The sequence below is a fragment of the Canis lupus genome, chromosome X (assembly GCF_011100685.1).
Source record: "Canis lupus familiaris isolate Mischka breed German Shepherd chromosome X, alternate assembly UU_Cfam_GSD_1.0, whole genome shotgun sequence".
Taxonomy (NCBI): domain Eukaryota; kingdom Metazoa; phylum Chordata; class Mammalia; order Carnivora; family Canidae; genus Canis; species Canis lupus.
This window is the reverse complement of record NC_049260.1, coordinates 42010387-42032074: the sequence shown is the minus strand read 5'-3', so window position 1 is coordinate 42032074 and position 21688 is coordinate 42010387. Positions and strand designations below refer to the sequence as shown.

General features: G+C 49.9%; 2 protein-coding genes across 10 annotated transcripts; both read right to left on the bottom strand.

Annotated features, from left to right (window-relative positions):
- Positions 1–1106: 1106 nt before the first annotated feature.
- Positions 1107–8022, bottom strand: WDR13 (WD repeat domain 13). 4 transcript variants are annotated; one of them, XM_038587360.1, is made up of 10 exons: positions 7853–8022; positions 7428–7507; positions 6497–6703; positions 5721–5830; positions 5471–5601; positions 4702–5009; positions 3722–3902; positions 3473–3614; positions 1779–1897; positions 1116–1380 (listed from the first exon to the last, which is right to left on the bottom strand). In XM_038587360.1, exons 3-10 carry the CDS (start codon positions 6500–6502, stop codon positions 1196–1198), a joined length of 1182 nt encoding a protein of 393 aa, XP_038443288.1. In that variant the 5' UTR covers positions 6503–6703; positions 7428–7507; positions 7853–8022; the 3' UTR covers positions 1116–1195. The 4 variants fall into 4 exon arrangements, 3 of the variants coding, with proteins under 3 accessions (XP_038443288.1, XP_038443286.1, XP_038443287.1); XM_038587358.1 differs by having other exon boundaries at positions 6497–6737; positions 7853–8014; XM_038587359.1 differs by lacking the exon at positions 7853–8022 and adding an exon at positions 7813–7837 and having other exon boundaries at positions 6497–6737.
- RBM3 (RNA binding motif protein 3) lies at positions 7489–20850 on the bottom strand. 6 transcript variants are annotated; one of them, XM_038587364.1, is made up of 7 exons: positions 20705–20850; positions 19988–20107; positions 19489–19595; positions 18739–18844; positions 18554–18659; positions 18035–18120; positions 7489–7507 (listed from the first exon to the last, which is right to left on the bottom strand). In XM_038587364.1, exons 2-6 carry the CDS (start codon positions 20088–20090, stop codon positions 18060–18062), a joined length of 483 nt encoding a protein of 160 aa, XP_038443292.1. In that variant the 5' UTR covers positions 20091–20107; positions 20705–20850; the 3' UTR covers positions 7489–7507; positions 18035–18059. The 6 variants fall into 6 exon arrangements, with proteins under 6 accessions (XP_038443292.1, XP_038443293.1, XP_038443295.1 ...); XM_038587365.1 differs by lacking the exon at positions 7489–7507 and adding an exon at positions 12482–12741; XM_038587367.1 differs by lacking the exon at positions 7489–7507 and adding an exon at positions 12482–12741 and having other exon boundaries at positions 18035–18117.
- Between the last annotated feature and the right edge of the window lie 838 nt (positions 20851–21688).

Genomic DNA, 21688 nt, shown 5'->3' with positions numbered 1-21688 from the left:
ATATGGAAGGAGCTAGGGGTGGTCTGGGGTTTCCCTTGGGATGGAGAATCTATCTTCCTTCCCCACCCCCACCAGCAGGAGCTGCTAGCTCAACCTTGGGGTCCATGGTTGTTGGGGTCCATGGTTGTTTCTGCATGGGCTTCATACTCCACGTCCTCAACATGTCTGCACCCTGTTTGTGGGGAAGAGCCTTGGAGCGTGGGGTTGGGGGGAGCTGGGACCTCAGCCTTCCTGAGGAAGCCAGCAGAGCACTGCAGACTAGCAGCATGAAACCCCTGTGGTAGAAGCCAACATTCCCCTTCAACTCTCCGACTGCCACTACCCTGGCACAAGTCCGCATCACTGCTCACTTTGACTACTGCAGGGCCTCCTGATGGCCCCACCCCCAAGTCTGTTCTCTTCACAGCACCCAGAGGGGTCCTCTTACAACCAAACTGGATTGTGTCTTTCCTCCTTTGCTCAATTAGGCAACTCACAGCTCACTCAGAAAAGTCCAAGTCCTCGCTGTGGCCACGAATCCCTCCAGGATCAGGCCTCTCCAACCTCCCACCACACTCTGGTCCAGCCACACTGGCCTCTTCAACACTTTTGGCACACTCCAGCCTCAGTGCCTTTGCACTGCCTTTCCTCTCTACCTAGAACGTTCTCTCCCATACACCACGACTCCCTCTCACTTCATTCAGGTCTTTGTTTAAATTTCACCATGAGGAATGTCTTCCCTGATTGTAGTACCAAAAAGTGTGCAACTGCCCACTCTTGCACCTCTACCTCCTGTCCTCGCCTTATTTTTCCTCACAACGCTGATCTCTGGCTGACCTAAGATATGTTTTTGTCTGCTGTCTACCTGCATAGAATGCAAGCCCTAGGAAGGCAGGCTCTTCTGTCAGTGCCTAGAACAGTTCTTGGCACACAGTGGGCACTCAATCACATTTGTCCAATGCATGAATGAGTAAAACACCTATAGGGGGCCTACGATGCGGTAAACACTCAACCAATGATTGCTAAGTGAAGCGATCAATGGCTGTATGCATCAATGAGGAAGTGAACCCCATTCCAACTCGGATCCTAGAGCTGCCCTCTCCCTGATCCCACCCCCAGCAGACCTGGGAGCCAGCCACGGGCACAACCACAGGAACTTTATTTACAAACACAAGGCTGGAGCAGGAGGTGGGTGGGAAGATGGACACGGCAGGACCTACTTCTGCTCCCGCCTCCAGACGATGACCATGCCGCTGGCGTCACTGGAAGCCAGCAGGCTCTCATCACAGTTGAAGCTGACATCCAGCACAGGCGCACTGTGGCCCTGCAGCTTGTTGACGGCAGCCTTGGCTGCTCGCTCCACATCGAAGAAATGCACGCACATGTCCTCGCTGCCGGTCACTGCCCGGATGACAGAGACAGAGAGAGAAAGAGAGAGGCCCTTGGGAGGTGTTGCCAGAGGAAGCCAGGGGCCCTGGCTGTGAAGTCCTGGCATGGTTTGGGGAGGTCTTAGGGGGTGGTGGTCCCTAGGCATTTTAAGGCTCACCTTAGCTATTTTAGCCCTGTGTCCCGGGTGTGAGGCCTCTGAACTGTCTGGGGGGTGGGGTTGTGTCTCACATTGTGAGGTTTCTGGACTCTTCGGGGCCTTTGTTCAAAGTGGGAGGCTGTTGGAACGTGGGAGTTCTCGAGGCCCTTAAAGTCTGGGCATCATGGGGTCGTGGTGTCTGGGCTGGATCAGCACCCGCCCTGGGCCCTGCCCCTCTCGAGCCACCCAGACACCCCAACTCTGTGGGACTCACCCACACAGGCCCCTTGGCGGAAGGACATGAGGGGGCAGAAGATGCTGCGCACAGGGTGTGAGCTCTGCTCAATGGGGAAGCTTCTCTTCAGCTGCAGGGTCCCCTCGTTGTCCACCACCCTGAGGGGAGGATGAAAGTGGGTCAGGGCGGCGCCTCAGCTCCAGACGATGATGGACGGGGGGTGGCTCTGTGTCCTGACCCTTGCACCTAGGTTCATTTGAAGGTTCACAGAATCCAGTTTTGAGACAGCTGCATATTCCTATAAAGCATAGGCTGACACGTGAGTTCGTGACAGTCTGGAAACTGCCCACTGGTGGAAATTGGAAGGCTCGGCAGTGGGATTCACTAGTTTCTCTTTCTAGGGCTCTTCAAGAGATCTTGGTGTGAAGACAGGGCACAAGGAGAGGAAAGGGATGACCAAACTGGACTCCTCTGTGCTGTGGAATATGATAAGTCCACTCAAAAGAAAAAACAGAGTGGGGGCCCTGAGTGGCTCAGTTGGTTGGGCATCTGCCTTAGGCTCAGGTCCTGATCCCAGGGTTATGGGATTGAGTCCTGCATCCTGGCTCCCTACTCAGCAGAGTCTGCTTCTCCATCTCCCTCTCCCCCTCCCCCTGCTCGCGCATGCACTTTTTCTCATGCTCTCTTTCTCTCAAATAAATAAATAAAATCTAAATAAAACCCCACAAAAGAACCAATGAACCAATAGCACTGCAGGGGACTTGGGGGCACTTCCGCGGGCATCATCTGGTAAAGAAAGCGAGATGTGAAGGATGTAGAAGGAGCCCACCTCTGTAAAACAATGATCCTCCCTCCAAAAGGGGAGGGGTGGGTATTCACGCTTAGGGTTACAGGGTAGAGAACAAGATACAGGAAGGTAGTACAGAGTAGTTAACAGGTTTTACTGCGGCAGGGGGGCGGCCAAGGTGGTAGGAAGAGGAAGGTGGGGAAGGGGGAGGATGGGGAAATGAGTCCCAAATGTGGGGCTACATCTAAATTTAGAATTACAGATACATGTATGTGTGTACATGATTTTCTTTTTTTTAAAGAGTCAAAAAACAAAATAGTAAAACAGAAATCATCCTGCCAGGCAGTGGTTTTCAGGCCCAGCTAGACAGTGCTTAAGGGAACCTTTCAATAGACCAGTGCGCCCAGTCCTGCCGCAGAGCTTCCAAAATCACTGGCTTACAGTGGGGCCTGGTCATGATTCTGCGAAGCCCTTCAGGTCATTCCGGCATGCAGCCCAGGCTGAGAACTGCACTTGGGTAACATGTCATATGTGAGCAAGGACAGTAAACTCTCCCGCTCCAAAAAAAAAAAAAAAAAAAAAACGAAAACGAAAGGAAGGAAGGAAGGAAGGGGTACAGACCACTGCTCTCAGGGGACCCTAGTATATTTTCTGGCTCAGGTTGCTCATCTGTAAAATGGGCATGGTAAGAGCACCCTCCTCACAGGGCTGTCTCGAGGAGAAAATGGAGTGCTATGTATGAGGCACCTCAACAGGGCCTGGGGCCGGCAACTGCTATGCTAGCACTAGCACTTCTGCTACTCCTCTTCCCACTGCTACTGTCATTATCATATGAAGACTCAACTTCCTCGTTCACTCCAACTAACCCGATGCCTGTTTTCCTCTGCCGAGCAGACAGTGCTCCCATCCCAGTCTGATGGAGGTGGCCTGGACAGGGAAGACCCACCTGTAGAGCAGCAGCTTGTTGAGGCAAGCATTGATGAGCAGCGAGGGGTCCCGGGCCTCGCGGCTGACCCAGGAGCGGGCAGAGATGCTGGTCACAGGGCTACCCTCATGCACCACCAGACGCTTGGCTTTAGTCAGTTTTCCTGCAACAATGGAGGGAGAGGAGGCAAAAGTCAAGGCGGGGGGACACAGCTGTGTGCTGGGATGGTGGCAATGTGAACACCCAGATGCAGGCCTCAGGCCTGCCTACCTGTGGCCATGTCGAAGAGGAAGGAGAAAACACTGCCACGGTCATCGCCTGCCCAGAGCAGCCGGCCAGGGGCGTCAAAGGACAGAGCAAGGACCCGGCCTGTCAGCTTGCTGGAGCCACCCTTCACTTTCTTGCCTGTGGAGATGTTCATGACATGCACGTTCTGCTTGGCATTCCCCACCTGTGGAGGAGACCCGCACATACCATTATCCTGCTCTCAGCCAGTCTCTCCTTGAGTCTGACCATAATGGAGCTGCTGTCGAAGGAACTGGCTGGTTCCTACAGGAGTCTAATCCCAGTAGGCCTGTGGCAGGTAGACTGGGAGGTGACCAGGGCCTGCAATCCTTCAGAGCCAGCCCCTTGCAATCTAACCAGGACAGCCAGCCCACTGCTCCTTAGCCAGCATTCCCACCACCACCACCGCGACAGGCAAACTACAGGGCCATAGTGACCTGCTTCCAGATTGGCCCTTGCTGGAAACCTGACTACACTGGGGCTGGTGCTGCAGCTGAAGGGATCCCAGTGCACAGGCTCACTCAGCCGGTCCCCTCTCTGCCCCTCGAGGCCAGGCCAAATTTTCACTTCCTTCCCCTGCCCTCTCATTCTCAATCCTGGGTTTGGATCATAGTGGAGCTGTGCCACTAGGAGGAAACAAGCCTTCTGACTAGTAAGCCTGCCCCACAGCCAGCAGCCCTGGTGGTTGTAAAGTGGCTGCACTGCTGTTGATAAGACTGAAGGGGTACCAGGGCTGGGACTCTGCCTCCTGACCGGTACCCCCTTGGAGTCTGTCACAGCAAGGTTACCCCACACCAACACCTGTGTCATTTTTCTGCCCAGACCTGTCCCTCTGAGTCTGACCACAGGAGGACTGTGGTGATGGACTAGAGGGGACACCCCCTTGCCACCCACACTGACTCCCGAGGACAGCTCTCCTGGCCCAGCAGCCCCACCCTTGGCGAGCGGGCACCCTGAAGCCTGACCACAGTGAGGTTGTTGTTGACTGGCTGGAAGGTGCAGCAGAGCAATTCGGCACTGTCTGGGTCAGGAATCTCCCGGATGCAGCGGCCATCCTCAGAGGCCCAGATGCGCATGGTAGCATCAAGCGAGGTGGACACGAGGATGTCATTGGAGAGGGACCAGGCGAAGTCGGAGACACCGCGGGTATGGCCCCGCAGGACACGGAGAACGGTGGGCGGGGCAGGCACCAGCTGGCACAGAGAGATGCTGCCGTCGAGTGAGCAGCAGGCCAGGCGGTGCCGGTCATCATTGGCGAAGCGCACCCTTGGGACTGCAATGCCAAGAAGCTATTTGTGGGACTCGGCACACTCCCCAGGTGCTTTCGTTTATAAAAGGTTCTGACACAGGGCTGGGGGCTGGGACCCACTGCACCAAGCACAATGGCTTCAGCAAAGGGCTTTGCTTGGCTGAGAAAGGGAGCTGGAACGCTAGAAGGCCCTCTGCCAAAAGTTTCCACCAAAGGCTTTGAACTCTTCCAAGCAACTCATAACCTCAGAGGCCTTCTGCAAAGTCCTCTTTTAAGTTACTGAGCCCTTTTAAAACAGACAAAGTGCTTGAGATTTTGCAGACCACTTTACTTTGCAGAAGGCTTGTAGGTTTGTGGAAAGGTTTATGGATGGTAACTTCTTCAGAGGTGGGCCAGAGACTCTGTGTTCCAGAGAAAGATATGCTGAGTAGTGGTCACAGTTTAGGCAAATGAGTGGTGATGGGACCCGCTACCTGTTGGCTTACCTGCCTCATCCACGTGCTGGTCGAAAACATGGTACATGCCTGCAAAGGCATAGTTCTCGCTCAGCGATGTGTCCCCAGCCATGGCTCGACTTGCTTCTGCTACTGATGTGGGTACCACGCTGCCAGGTGGCCTGGGCCCCAACAAGAGCAGGGGATAACAGGAGGTAGGTGCTAGCATTCAGTCTGCTATTGCCCAATGGTCCCTCTTCCCCTCACAAACCCCCAGCTTGCAGCTGCCCCCGCTGCATACCTGTCCTCGTAGACAGCACGGTTCATCTGTGCCTGTAGTTGGTAGGAGCCTCGGCTGACAGAACGGCGGTGCCCACGGGCCCCCAGGGCCCGAGGATCATCCTCAAAGTCCTGCAAACAGAGAGCCAGGATGGGCACATCTTGAAACCAGCCTTCAAGAATCTATGAAGTCTGGAGTCTTAGAAATATACCCAGAACCAGATCCCTTCTCACCCTACCCACCGCAGCTGCCACCAAGGCCTGGGCTACTGCGGTTGCCTCTGCACTAGCTCCCCTGCTTGTTCCCTTGCCCCACTTAGTGGATAATCAGTAAATGTTCTGTGAAGAAAGAATGGACACTTTCCCCCAGAAAACCACTCAGCAGAGTCTCTTGCTTCATTCAAGTTTCAGCTCAACTGTCACCTCCTCCAAGAGACCTTTCTTGATCGTCCCCATTAGAAAGAGCATCCCTCTGTCCCCCATCTGAGTCTCACTTTATCCCCCAAGTCAGCTTTACTTTTCCATCTTAGCCATCCTCACTATAAGCCATGTTAACTATTGACTTGTCTGTCTGGTTTCGTATGTCTACTTACCTATTTTGTTTATTGCCTGTTTACATGCGTTTATCTTGCTTGTTGTCCATTTATTGACTTATCATGTGTTATCTCTTTTTACCCTCTGATCATCCTAAGAGCCTGGATCAGTACCTTGCACACAGCAGGTGCCTGACAAGTCTGCTAAGGGAATGCATATGGAGGCAGGTGGTGTGCATGGCAGGCAATGTGGGGAGGAGCTCACCTCCATGCGGTCTAGGGTAGTGCGGCTGCTGCGAACGATGCTGTTGCTATAGGCGCGGGCACTGCCTGGTTCGGAGAGGGGCCCGTATCGCTGGCCCAAAAGCTGCCCACGCAGCCTCAGGTACTGCCGCCGCAGTGCTGGGGGGTGCCCAGCCTTGGCATTCTCCCGTAGTAGCTGGCTGCGCCGACGGATATACTGTGTCCGAAACTGTGGAAACGTTGGCGTGCGGTACGCGTTGTACCTATGATGGCAGGAGGCAGGGCAGGCAGCAGGCACAGGATAGAGGGAATCAATCAGCTCAGGGGACAGGGAAAGAGAATGAGGGGTGTGGCTGTGAGGGGTCAGGATGGCAAGTGATCAGCAGTGATGATGGGGGTCCCTCTGACGCTGTGATGAGGGTGGGTCTACAGTAATAAAGGGCATGGCGGATGAGGTCACTGTGGGGACAATGGAGGCCGTCTGCAGCTTTGCTGGAGTTGGTATAGGGTGACTAAATCAGTGTTGACAACAATAAGTCAGCGTGACATGGTGATGGGGGTTAGTGTGGGGCAATGCTGGAAGTCAGTACGGGATGGTGATGGGGTCAGATTGGGGAAGTGATGATGGTTAAGAGAAGTCTGCGGGATGGGGTGGGGGCAATGGTGGGGAATAGGAAGTCACCAGCCTGAGCTCCATCACCCCTTCCCAAAGGCTCTGGCAGCACAGCCTCTTTACGCATGCCCAAACCTGACTGCATTTTCCAAGCATGCTCTTTCTGACCATCTGGCCAGCCCTTCTCTGCGGGTAAGCCACCACACCCTGCTACAGCGCATGCTCACTTCCAGTATGCTCACGCAGCCGCATAAGGCAAGTTCTCCGCCCAGTCTCACTTAACGCCATTGCGCATGCACCGCAGTAACCCGCTCCCAAGGGCTTCGACCCCATTCCTCACCTCGCGTCTACTGCTAAGACCTGCTGCCACACCGCGGCCATTCCCCGACCTCCTCTTCTGGCGTGTCCGCCCGCGGGAGCCTGCAGGATAAGGGCCTGGAATGTCAGCGTTTCAAGTGAAGGGATTTAGTTCCGCCCCTTCCGCCAGATGATCGTTGCCGTAGACACCGAGTCCCTCGACGCCCGGATGTCGCGAAATACCCAGCAGTTAGCATGGTCATCACCCCAGCCCTGCCCTTCCCGGGCAGCTCCCGGAAGACTGACAACAGCGATTCAGATCTCATCCCACCCCACCCCCCGGTCACCATAGCGACGCCCCTCCTCCCGCCTAGCAATCTTTCTAGGCATTTCCCATCCATCTTCTTTCCCCCCGCCCCCCGCCTTCCCTTCTCCGGTTCAAGAGCAGGGCCCGGGATCAGAGACCACCTCCGGGGCTGCCTCCGGCTCTTGAGGCCCCCGGGGCGGCCCTGAGACCAGTGTCGCCCTTTCCTTCTGCCTGTCTTCCTCTCTCAGGCTCCAGGCAAGATGGCCGCCTGCTGTCAGGAAGAGTTGCCAAGCGCAGAGCGAATGGATAGGAATCCTTCCCAGGGCGTGGGAAAACCACGCAAGCGCTCTAAGGGACAGTAGCTTCCGGCACAGGATGGAGGCTCCACCCCTTAAATTCTACTCACTCCAGTCCCTAATGGCACTTTATGTATACACAAGAATAACGTACAAGGCCCAGAGAGACAGGGGCGACTATGTGAATCACTCACTAAAAATTAGGAATACTTTCTTTTAAAAGCGTGGAATAGGGCAGCCCGGGTGGTTCAGCGGCTTAGCGCCGCCTTCAGCCCAGGGCGTGATCCCGGAGACCCATGATTGAGTCCCACGTTGGGCCTCTCTCTCTCTCTCTTTCATGAATAAATAAATAAAATCTTTAAAAAAAAGATAAAAGCGTGGAATAAGCTGATTTTTTAAAAAGATCTTATTTATTCGTGAGAGACAGACACAGGCAGAGGGAGCAGGCTCCACGCAGGGAGCCTGACTCGGGACTCGACCCCGGGTCTCCAGGACCACACCCTGGGCTGAAGGCGGCGCTAAACCGCTGAGCCACCTGGGCTGCCCAATAGAAAAAATCTTTTTAAAAAACCCAACAAATTCTACTCAAACAGGATCTGGGGCTATTTTACTGTCAGATTGATGGTTAAGGTCCTAGCCAAATGAACAGATTGGAACGGAAAAAACAGTAAGCCAGAACTGTTTGAAGATAACACCATGTCAAACAGCAACTCCAGTGGTAGAAACAGGGGCGATGTCTTTTCTGGACTCCTCTCCCCTTCATGTACCTCCTGCCCAGTAGGTCCCCACCTAGTTTAAAAATACAAAGGCAAGGGATGCCTGCGTGGCTCAGTGGTTGAGTGTCTGCCTTTGGCTCAGGGCGTGATCCCAGGGTTCTGGGATCGAGTCCCTCATCGGGCTCCCCACAGGGAACCTGCTTCTCCCTCTACCTACGTCTCTGCCTCTGTGTGTGTCTCATGAATAAATAAGATCTTTTTTTAAAAAAAGCAAAGGCGGGGGATCCCTGGGTGGCGCAGCGGTTTGGCGCCTGCCTTTGGCCCAGGGCGTGATCCTGGAGACCCGGGATCGAATCCCACATCAGGTTCCCGGTGCATGGAGCCTGCTTCTCCCTCTGCCTGTGTCTCTGCCTCTCTCTCTCTGTGACTATCATAAATAAAAAATTAAAAAAAAAATTAAAAAAAGCAAAGGCAAGCAATGGACACACTGGCTGTGCCCACTTTTCATTACTAAGATAGGCTAACACAAAACCTGAAGTTGTCCTCATCCTCAGGAACAAAAAGCAGCGTAATTTGAGGGAAAGCCTGAGTGGCTTGGGGTGACAAGGGTATGCTGAGAATCAAGACCAAAGAGCAAAATGAGAGATGTGGAGCTGAGGTGTAACCGGAGTTCTTATTCACATATTTGTAGATGCTGAGTTCTTATTCACTTATTTTATCCCTGAAGTTTCTTCCTAAATGAGACAAGTGAGGATTCGGACATGAGGTCATAACTTAAATTTTACCGTTTCCTGTTGGGAAAATATTTGGCTCTGAAGCCAAAGTTCTCCTAATCTCCAAAGTCTTAATGGTAATAATTCTCCATGGTCTGAGTCAGAAACAAGATTCCTGCAGCTGGGAGAAGACTCACAGACCACTTGAGCAGCGCCCAGAAAACTGAAACAGAGAGCCAGCCTTTCAACCAGCATTCGTCAAGCCCCTACTAGGTGCCAGGCACTGGGAAAATAGTAGTTATTGAGACAAACAGCTCCTGCTTTCATGGAGCTGCCATTGTAATGGGAAAGATAAACAGTAAAAAACTGGTACTTACAATCATTAAAACAGAAGTTGGGTTAGTGTTGCTGAGCTGTGAGAAGGCAGGAGGGAGAAACAAATTTAAGGCGGAACCTGAATGAAAAGGAGCCAGCTACACACAGCTCTGGACACTAAATGTGTGACTAAGCCAGTGAAGCTGATCAGTGCCTGAGTCAGAGAAAGGGAGAAATCCCTTTACAGCACTAGAACTGGGGTAGCTCTGCTCTTAAGATCTCAATTCCATTTGCTTGGTGAACAATTAGGGCCAGATTGTGGGCCTGGGAAAGACTGGACCCTGGGTTTGGTACCTCAGACCCTAGCAATTTAGATAAATGGGCACAGTCCTTGATCCTTCCCAATTTTTTCTGCCAATACACTGGACTGTATCTCACTGCTTTTCAAATGTTAAGGCACCAATCCTTTCCTGAGATCAGCCTCGCCTGCTTTCGGTGACAACCTGAATTTACCAAGCTCTCACTACATCCATCTTCTGTGAATGGTCACAAACCACCCTAATGAGGTAGGTGTCACACGTAGCCCTGCTGTGAAGATGAGGAAACTGAGCCCTGGAGGGGTTTACCGCCTATGGTCACAGAAGTAGAAGACCTAAGAACTAGCATTTGGACTCAGAGAAGGAATTGGACTAGACTCATTTTATCATCCTAGACGCCAGAAACCACCAACTCCTGGTATCCAGCCAGCAGTGTTGACAACAGTGCTCCATCTCTCTTCTCTGTACATCGCCAGCATCAAATGTCAAATCAATTCCACTTCTCTTTGGCCTCTAGCACTGGCAGGTCCACCCAGAAATCCAAAATGGCTCCCAGCTACTGTGAGGAGAAGCTCTCTGGCCTCCTCTCCAATTTTGCCCCTTGTTGCTCTTACTCAATCAGGTTAGGTTCCAGCCATGCTGGCTTTCTCACACATCCTTCAAAACTGCACAAACTATTTTTGGGCTCGAATGTTCTCTCCTGTGCGCTCTCAGCAAATACTTCTATTCATTCAATGGTGATATTAATAAGTGCTCTGTGCCAGGTACTGTCCTAAGCACTTTACAGACCTAGAAAACCTTTAATGCTCACAGCAACCCTGTGAAATTGGTACTGTTATGCCATGTTAGAGATGGGGAAATGGGAAAGAGCTGAAGTGACCTGCCCAAAGTCAGTCAATAAGTGCTGGGGCTGGGTTTGCACCAAGGCCACGCGGCTCTGGGAATCCTTGCTCTTAACCACTACATTGTTTAACACTGACTCCCAAATTACCTTGTGTAAGTTCCTCCAGTGTATATTCATAACTTCATTAGTACTTTCATCCCACAACTCGTTTGACCTGTCAGCAAATTCCGTTAGTTCCACCTTCAGAATTTATCCAAAATGCAACCTCTCCTGTTCCTGTCCACTGCTACCACCACCATTGCTGGCTTCAACTCCTGCAGTGGCCTTCTCACAGCTTCTGCCCCCAGGCCTCCCTGTCTGCTCTCATAGCAGCCAGAGGATCCTGTCACAACCCAAGTCAACTCTCAGAACTCCTCTGCTCACAACCCTGTCCAGCCTCCATCTCTCAGAGAAAAGGCCAAAGTCCTCCCTGTGGCCAGTGAGGCCTTCTAGGACCAGGCCCCTGTGACTTCTCCAACCTTGCCTCCTGCCACTGGCACCCTTGCTCACCCTGCTCCTGCCACACTGACCTTCTTGCCATTCCTCACACACACACCAAACAAGCTCCCACCTCGGGGCCTTTGCACTTGCTTGCTTTTCCTTCTGCCTATAATTCTCTCCCAGATATCAAGGCAAGGCTATACTGACAGATATGGCCAGTAAGGAAACAAGCCCTCATTTGATTGAGAGGTTACGTATAGACAGCAAAAGCAGGACTAGCCACAGATGCTAGCCCATGTCCCACATGCTGGGTAACACCAAAACAAAAAGGACCAGACCACTGCAGCACAGATGGTAGGACACCCTGTAGCCAAGGAACTAATGCCATGCTAGGCAGTTCTATAGCCATAAGTCAGGGGAGGAAAGGGACAGAAAGCCTCATACCTGACCAGATCCATTGGTGATGCAAAACCGCCTCATGATGGCCTCCTTGGTAGACAAGGAATGAGGAATGGCCTCACAAGCCTCTTGTGCTCTGAGGATCACAGGGCGTTCTGCCAATACTTAGGTCAGCCTGTCTACATGGCCTATGTAGAGCCGTGCAAGGCCGTTGGAGTGCTATGGCGGAACCATTCTTCCGCATCAAGTCTTCCTTGCTAGCTCTCCCCCGCTATCTTCGTCTTTGTTAAGAGGCCACCTCCCAAGTAGCCTTCCCTGACTACCTTGAAGTAGCAAATCCCATCTCTCTCCACATCCCCAGCTTTAATTCTCGCCACTCCCTAACACTACATTACACACTGATTTATTACTATACTGTCTTTAAATCCCACCATGATGTGATTCCTGAGGGAAAGAAATGTTGTATCCATTGCTGTATCCCTACAATTATCTGTCACATGTAACAAATGCTAAATTTTGGGCGCTTGGGTGGCTTAGTTCGTTGAGCATCTGACCTTGGCTCAAGTCATGGTCTCAGGGTCCTGGGACAGGAGGCATTTGGCTCCTTGCTCAGTGAAGAGTCTACTTCTCCTTCTCCCTCTGCCCCTTCCTCCTGCCCCCCTCCCCACTTGTGCTGAGTCTTTCTTCTTTAAAAAAACAAATGCCAAAAAAAAAATGCCAACATTTATTGACCACATGTAACTACCACTGATCTAGCTGCTTCCTAGGTCTCAGCTCATATAATGGGCTACCTTTATTATCTCTCTTTTCTAAGCCAAGAGAAAGGTTTTAAGAGGTTGTGGCTATGGAGGTTGGAAGGCAGGACCTCCGGTACTGGGCAAAGGAAGAGCCCTTTTGTCTGGAAAAGCCAGAAGGATCCTGAGATCCGTGACTGGAGAGGGGAAGCAGGATGGGGTTTCAGGGCCAGTATCTGGAAAACAACATCAGACACCAACAAAGAGAGGTTAGTATTTATAGAATGGAATTTTTTGAGGCTTTTGAGTTGAAACACCTGTAACTACGGAGAAGTCTTTAGGGAACAGGCCAGGCCAGCAGAAAAGAGCTGACAACTACCCAACCTCCCGTGCCAACACTGAGGTCTAACAAGCCACACCCATAACAGCTGAGTTTTTGTTATGGAAAATTTCAAGCTTACAGCAGTGTTGATATAATGAACTTTCACGTATCTATCACAGAGATTCAAAAATTACAGACACAGCGTTTTTTTTGTTTGTTTGTTTTTTTTAAGCTGCGGGCTTCACAAGCATTGGAGTGGTTTGGGCCAGCTGTTAAGACACAACGAAGTGGGAAACACCAGGGCACTTGGCACATTTCTTTCATTAAGCCTTTCTTCCCTTATGGAGACAAGTGGGTAGACTGGACTCCAATGAATAAAAACATACCTGTTACTATGGATTACAATCATAAGGGTTAAAACCCAGACCACAAATCATGTGTCCAGATAATTACTAAAAACTAGAAAAAACAAAGGAAAATTCCAAAGAAGAGTTTCACTTAGGCTTAAAATTGAGTCCAAAAATTTGACTCAACGTTGTACTAGGAATGTTTATACAGAATGCCATGGACGGTTTTGGACAATTTATAAGGCTGAACTTCCTTGGTACATTCACTGTTAAGACTGCTCAACAGGCTCCGGGGCAGCGCTCTATAACCGAACATTTTCTGTAGTATGTTATATGCATATTCATACTAAGAGGAAAAAAAGAGATTATGAAAAGCTTTGGGGTGTTTGGCTCGAAGAGCATAGGACTCCATCTTGGGGTTGAGTTTGAGCCCATTAGGTGTAGATGACTTAAAAACAAGCAAAAAATTATGAAAAGCTCCGTGTCAGGTCTCGTATCAAATTTGAAAAAAAAACCCACTTCTAGTTTCTCAGGTCTTTGTGCACTCTGAATTAGAAAAATGATCATGGCCTCTATCTCAGTCTGAGGAAAGGTGGGGGAGGTGGAAGAATGCAGCTGGAGGACAGATTTCATCCTGAGAAGCAAAGTGGTAGAACACTGGCTACTGATCATTACCCAATATGCCTTCTTCCAATACCTTAAATATTTTTTTAAAGATCTTATTTGTTCATGAGACACAGAGAGGCAGACATAGGCAGAGGCAGATGCAAGTAGGGAGCCTGATGTGGAACTCGACCCCGGTACTCCAGGATCATGCTCTGAGCTGAAGGCAGGTGCGCCTAACTGCTGAGCTACCCAAGTGTCCCAATACCTTAAATATTCACAGCAACTTATTTTGAAAAGCCTTTTGAAAGTTTCATATAACCCCAAATCCAGGAGTGCATGGGACAAGGGTGTGGGTGCACTATCAGTAATTTGCCATGTCCTAAGATGCCCATCTTGAGGGCACTGTTATTTACATCTTACACTTGTTGAACCTGAGGCAGAGGAATTAGGCTGTGAAGCAGCCCACATGAGGTGGGAAGGGCAGGGCCTTGGATTTATTCTTGAAATGGACAGAGGTAAGGGGTCTAAAAAAGGTTTGCATCAAAGTTTTTGGTCTAGGAAAGATACAGGGCTTGAAAATACAAGTATTTGCAGACCAAGGACCTGGTCTATTTTTTTAAAAAATATTTTATTTATTCATGAGATCCCAAGACCGAGACCGAGAGAGAGGCAGAGATACAGGCAGAGGGAGAAGCAGGCTCCATGCAGGGAGCCTGATGTGGGACATGATCTCTGGTCTCCAGAATCACGCTCCGGTCCAGAGGTGGCGCTAAACAGCTGAGCCACCCAGGCTGCCCCAAGGGTCTTCACAGGCCTTGGGACAGAGGTTTTCAAGGAACCTCTGCACAGGAGTTTCTGATCTCCGTGGGTTCTTGAGGAACATGCACACTAATGAAATTCTGGTCAAATGGAAGCAGAAAACTAATAAGCATTTTAAGGGAGTTTTAAAAGTCCTGTATCTGGGGCAGCCTGGGTGGCTCAGTGGTTTAGCACCTGCCTTCAGTCCAGGGTGTGATCCTGGAGACCTGGGATCTAGTCCCACGTCAGGCTCCCCGCAGGGAGCCTGCTTCCCCCTCTGTCTCTCATGAATAAATAAATTTTAAAAATGTCCTAGATCTGGAAATTTTATTGATCAGCAATCACACTGAGAAAACCGAAGTCCTCTAAGCCCTTTTCCTTAGAGAAAATAAACAGCAAGAGACTGAGCCTTCCTGGGCTGGATTACATGGGGCTTGAACACACAACCCTAAGAATCAAGGATCACATACTCTGCCAACTGAGCCAGCCAGGCGCCCCTACAGGAAACTTTTTAAAGATTTTTTTATTCATTTATTCATGAGAGACAGAGAGAGGCAGAGACACAGGCAGAGGGGGAAGCAGGCTCCATGCAGGGAGCCCGATGTGGGACTCGATCCGGGGATCCCAGGATCACACTCTGAGCCAGTCAGATGCTCAACTGCTGAGCCACCCAGGTGTCCCTACAAGAAACTTTCTACATCAGGAGAGCAGAACAGGTGTAAGAGGCTGTAGTCTTTGTTGATGTCACTTAGGAATCACTTTGTTGCAGGAATTTCACAGTTGATTATGCAATCTTGCCTAAAGCCAGGATGACATTTCACTTCCTGACAGGCAGGCAGCAGATGCCCCCTCACTGTGGCCTACCTGCAAGGCAGGAATGGCGTTCTTCCTGCCAGCTCCCACTGCCTTGGGTCCCCAAAGGCTCAGAATGCTTCCTCATACCAAGTACCCAACATCAACCAGTGGTGGCAGCCACAAGGCCTATTTTCCTGGTTCAGTGAGCCAATCAAGAGGTGTGAGAAGTTCCCTAGCCTCCATCCACTTGCCAAAGTAGATTCATGACTGGTTGGGTAGAAGGGTCTATGGGGCCTTTCCAACTAACTGGAGCCAGGGAGGCAGACCTCCAATACTGGAACTCTTCCAACAGACCTATAATCTCAGTTCAGGGAACTAAAAATACCAGAGTGGGCAGCTTATCAACTTCTCAGTTCTGGAGCCTGGAAGTCCATCAAGGTGCCAGCAGGGCTGAGCTCTAGGGAGATCCCTTTTCCAAACTACCAATTTCTTGTATCCTCATGTGGCTGAGAACAGAGGAAAGCCTTCTTGGGACTTGTGAGGGCACTACCCACTCTTCATCACCTTATCTAATGAAAATCACCCAAGACCATCATATTGGGGAAAGGAGGGTTTCCATAGGACTTTTGAGGGAACACACTGAATTCATTCACTCCATGAATGAGGAAATGAGGCGTTAACGATGTCCTGGAACTGGTGATCAAGTGGTACCGACTTTGCATCAACTAGGTGGAAGCCATGGACACAACTGATTTAGAAATTCCAAAGGAAGGGATAAAAGCCAACAGGACTCCCAATGTAGCCACTCAAACCAGGACTGAAGGGACTGGCAGTAGGACTGAGGAACTAAGATTAGCTCTAAGTGCAAAACCATTGCCACCACCTCACCACCAGACTCATACCACCGAAGACTGAATCCCTATGACAAAGAGCTGTCTCAAGGACTGTACATGCCTATTAAACGTACTTAACCCTCATGAAGAAATGTGACATGCTCATGAGGTTGAGGCCCACAGGTTAAGTGTCCTACCCAAGGTCAAATAGCTGGAAGGCAGCAGACACTGCATTTGTGTCCTGGAGTCTGAGTCCAGTCTGAGCCCTTAGAAACTGGTTTTCAAATCAGGATTTTTCCACGTTCCTCAGACAAGGTTGAGTTTAATAGATTTCTTCCACCTCCCAACATTTCAAAGAAAATGGAAATGCTTTTTATAACATGGTTTAACTCCCACCAGGTGCTTACATTCTCAGAACAATCCTGTGAGGACACCCACTGATGCTCAGAGAAGCTAAGGAGACTCAAATCCTAGCAGTCTGATTCTCAAGCTGACCAAAAAAAAAAAAAAAAAAAAAAAGACCAAGAGGCCATCTCAGAAAACCTAATTCCAACAAGAATATTTCCTCTGTAACTCCCACCACCCCCACACTTGTACTCAAACTCAACTTTAAACTGGAGAGTTCTACTCTTTTGCCTACCCACTCCCCTCCAACTAAATTCTTTCCTAAAACCCTCCCTTCCTGATCTTCCATTTTTAGTTTGAAAACTGGGTTCAAGGGATCTCTGGGTGGCTCAGTGGTCTAGCGCCTGCCTTTGGCCCAGGGCGTGACCCTGGGGTCCCGGAATCGAGTTCCACATCAGGCTCCCTGCATGGAACCTACTTCTCCCTCTGCCTGTGTCTTTGCTTTGCTTCTGTCTCTCTCATGAATAAATGAATCAAATCTTTAATAAGAAAAACTGGGTTAACGAGGAAAACAACACGTATCAGTTTTTCATGTTTCAACTTTTTAATCAGCTCCGTGAAGAACATCCTAAAATGCTAAATGAGACAACAGAATATTTTTTCTTCCAGTACTAAAAAATACATTCACAAATATTTTTAATAAACTGCTGTATACTCAGGGTGGTAACCTTGAATAATAATAAAAAAAAAACCCCACCTCTAATCATATCAATGATTTCTTGTATTTGCATTTGGAAATTGCTTCCTAATCTTGATAAACATTGCAGATAGGCTTTTAAATGTCCCTAAATGCACAGTTTTTAAAGCAGTCTAAACACTTTTTTGCCACAATCAGTAATCCTGAGAGCCCAAACTGAAAAACTGGAAAATACCCAGCATCTGCAATGTCCCAGGATTAGTATTTAAATGGGAGAAAATTTTGGAAATCACATGGAGCTTTCTCTAAAAGGTCTCTGTAACAAACTACCTCTGGAGCTCAGTTAAAAAATAGAACTTGATGTACTAGAACAGATGTGTCAGTGCAGCTCCAAAAATCTTTATAAATACAGCCATTTGGAAGGATGATCCTGGATCAGAAGTTTTATTCCTTGTGTATCTGAGAACGGTAAGAAGGGGGAGAATTATAATGTTGGGAAGGCACAGGCACACATGCTCACCTCCCTGGGTTGATAAAGATTGCTGAAGGCTGGATGACAGCAATGCCGCTTCATCTCCTCCATGCCCAGCAAGAGATTACAAGGGAGACAGACTTTTAGATACCGCCCCCCCCACCCCACAGCAGACTAGTCCTGACAGGCACCTGGAGAACGAAGGAGGGGTCATGTGGACCTGGTGAATTAAGTGTAGGCAGGAGGAAAAGTTGAGTCAAACATGACAGGGCTGGTGGACAGAGGTCCACTCAGTGGCAACATATAAACCTCACCTACTTTAGGTGCACATGCCTCATCTCAGTTGTCATAATTGTCTCTGTAATTTCCTCCTGAGTAGCGGTCATAACCACCCTGGCTTCTGAGAAAAAACATACATGGCAGTTAATGAGAATGTATCATATGCATACCTTGGTATTAAAAACCACACATATTTACACATCCTGTTTTACATATACCATCATATGCAATTTAGAATGCAAATCAAACATATACTGTACAGAAATCATATTATGTGACATGTAACTTGCACACAGCATAATAAACATTAACAATATAAACTTACAACTAACGTGACATGATAAACGTGTTAACACCATCTATCATATTACATCATAATTAGTGCATCATGTAGAACTCAAAAACATGTTAAGTACCATACTTACAGTTTCACTATAATTTGTAAAAGCAAACACTAGTAACACCAAAATGAAGTTATGTATGAACCCTCAGGCAGCTGAGCTCTTAAGATGTAGGCAACCCCACCAGAGTACTCCAATCCCTTGGCTACCCACCTGCCACCATAGTCTCTGGACCTTCCATATCCATATCCATATCCATATCCATATCCTCCAGGTCGACTGTCATATCTGCCACTCCCATAGCCCTGGTCCCCACCACCTACAGCAGATCAAGAAAAAGTCAGGTAGCCATCCAGACGTAGGTCACTTAAGCAGCTCTCCCCCATATTCAAACTTACCTCTAGAGTAGCTGCGACCACGCCCATGGGCCCCAAAGGCACCCCCTCTAGTTCCCCTGGCCGACTTGCCCGCGTGATCCACACGGATCTGGCGACCATCCAGAGACTAGGTGTGGGGAGACATAAGGAGGATGGGTTGGTGGTCAAATAGGGCAGTGGTGAGGAAAAATGGGTAGGGCAGGTGGGCAAAAGTGCCCAGAAACTCTTGGTGGGCACCAGGTTCTGGGTGCCATGTTCCAGAACAAGCTCCTTTAACCAGAATGGCTTTTATCAGGAGCCGTAGAATCCCACAAAATGACCTGAATCCACCGTGTTCCCCCTGCTACTACTTACATCTTGACTGAACTCAGGCTGAGTTCTCCTCCCCACTCCTATAAGCTGCCCCACTATTAGGGGCTAGATAGACACCTCTCTTGGTTTGAGACTTCAGAGTCCATCCCAGAAGACTCACGAGGTCCTCTCCGGGCCAGGCCCGCAGGTCTGCAGACTCTACTACCTAAGCCCAGGGCAGGTCAACCATCCACAGGTGGCTTCTCGGCCTCATGCAGGACCAGTCGTCGCCTCCCAGGCAGCCCGGCTCTGTCTGCCGCTGCCCTCCACCCCCTAGAACAGAAGGCAGTCACGCTCCTGTGAGTGGGCACGGCGGGGTTTGTTGGCCGCGCTGCCCCTAGCAGACACAGAGGGAAAAACAGAAAGAATGGTGGAAGTGGCAGATGGGGGCAGGGCCCCTATGCAGGTAGGAGACCTCACCTCTCCATTCATGGCTCTCATGGCATCTGAGGCATGCTCTGGATCGGTGAAGGTGATGAAACCAAAACCCCGGGATCGCTGAGTCTCCCGGTCCTTGACAACAACCACTGGGGATAAAAGAGAATGCATGTAAGAAGAAACATAAGCAACAAAAGGTGTCAGGTAGAGGATGGACCCCTCCTACCAATCATCAATTGGAAGTTATGGGGTTCTCATAAGACTATGCCTTAGGCCTAAAAAAAGAGAAAGGAGTATGTGTAAGCCTAGGTTCCTAATTTCTCTAGTTATGTTTTTTTTTAAATACAGGTTAAAAAAACTTTTGACAAAGAAAATACAAGGGATTTTCTTGTATTTTACTGGGATCAAGTCCTGAGCCGAAGGCAGAAGCTTATTAGCCAAGTAAGCCAACCAGGTGTCCCTCTCCTTATCTTTCTTGAAACGCAAGGGCCCCGGACTTTCACAAACACTCCGCTCATCATTCATCTGGCCCATGTCTCACCCTCAGAGATAGGACCGAAGCTTCTGAAGTGGTCTTCCAGAGCCTGCTCATCGGTGTTGAAGTTCAGCCCTCCCACGAAAAGCTTCCCTTCTTCAGAAGACATGGCAGTGAACTCGAGTACTACGGAGAGAGTATGAAAAAGGGTGGGAGAAACCATGGAGATGAGAAAGGAAAAAAGATTAAAAAAGGACGAAAAAAGAGAAACCACAGAAAACGAAAAGGCGACTAAAGACAGACCAGAAACAAAAGCCGAAAAGGCTGGATTCGGCGGTGCTCCATCAGGGAGACAGCCACTTGGGGGCGGCCTTCACGCATGCCCGTATCGTCCTCCACCAACCACCACGCCCGTCATTTTGTGGCGCTGCACAGGTCCAGTACACGCTCCCGTTCTCTCCGCGCCCGCAGAACAAGATGGCGGCGGTCACGTGGGGGCGCGGGGTGGGGGAAGGGCGCCCGCACAACTCGGCTGTCGCGCTGTCACTGCCGCCACCGACGTCGCCAGTCCCTCCCAGCATTCCTCGCACTTAGATAGAACGCGCCAGCCTCCCACCAACCGAAAAGTTTCACCTCTGAGCACGGGGCCCGCCCACTTGAGAAAAGCCCAAGCGTACGTGTCAGGAGCCGCTGCTCTCCCCACTCGCGCACCTAGCTCCAGGCTGGCGCAGCGCACATCAGTGAAGCGAGGAGCAGCCGGCCCACAAAACCTGTGCTGCTTACCTGCAAATCAAACAAAAAGCTCAATGCAACAGCAACCGCCGAGAAGCAGAGAGACTGGGAAGATTACAGCGCGGGAAGTCGCTTGATAAAGCTTACGCAGCGTGTACGTCACGGAGCGTCCCTCGCATGTGCCAGCGTTCATGTTCATTGGCTGAAGCCCGCAAGGGCGTGGTAGGAAGGGACGGTACTGCAAACGGACCTATAAGCTCAGCACGCTTCCGGAAATGGAGGCGAGTTTAGTGCGATTAGCGTACTCTGGGGTCTGTATCCGTTCACTGGTCCTACGGTCTTTATTTTTTTTTTAAGATTTTATTTATTTATTCATGAGAGACACATAGAGAAAGAGGCAGAAACACAGGCAGAGGGAGAAGCAGGCTCCATGCAGGGAGCCCGATGTGGGACTCGATCCCGGGTCTCCAGGATCACGCCCTGGGCTGAAGCTGGTGCTAAACCGCTGAGCCACCTGGGCTGCCCTGTTAATCTTAAATCTGATGGTAATATTGTTAATATTATTCTGAGACTGCTGTCTATAGAGGTTTGAACCAATTGAGGTAATCACGTTGGTATCATTGATAATCAAGACTTCATGGTTGGAAATGGTTTAGAAATACAGATGAGATATACTATTATTGTGGAATACTTTTATTTATTTATTTTGTTTTTAATTTTTATTTATTTATGATAGTCACACAGAGAGAGAGAGAGGCAGAGACACAGGCAGAGGGAGAAGCAGGCTCCATGCACCGGGAGCCCGACGTGGGATTCGATCCTGGGTCTCCAGGATCGCGCCCTGGGCCAAAGGCAGGCACTAAACCGCAGCGCCACCCAGGGATCCCTGTGGAATACTTTTAAATTCAGTTTTGCTTTATGATTATATAAAATACTTGGTTCCAAAGTCGAGTCTAGAAAACAAGGTGTATTTGAAGCAGTTCAGCTTCTTTCCCTTCGTTTCATTCTTTTCCTTCCTTCTGTAGGTAATCATTC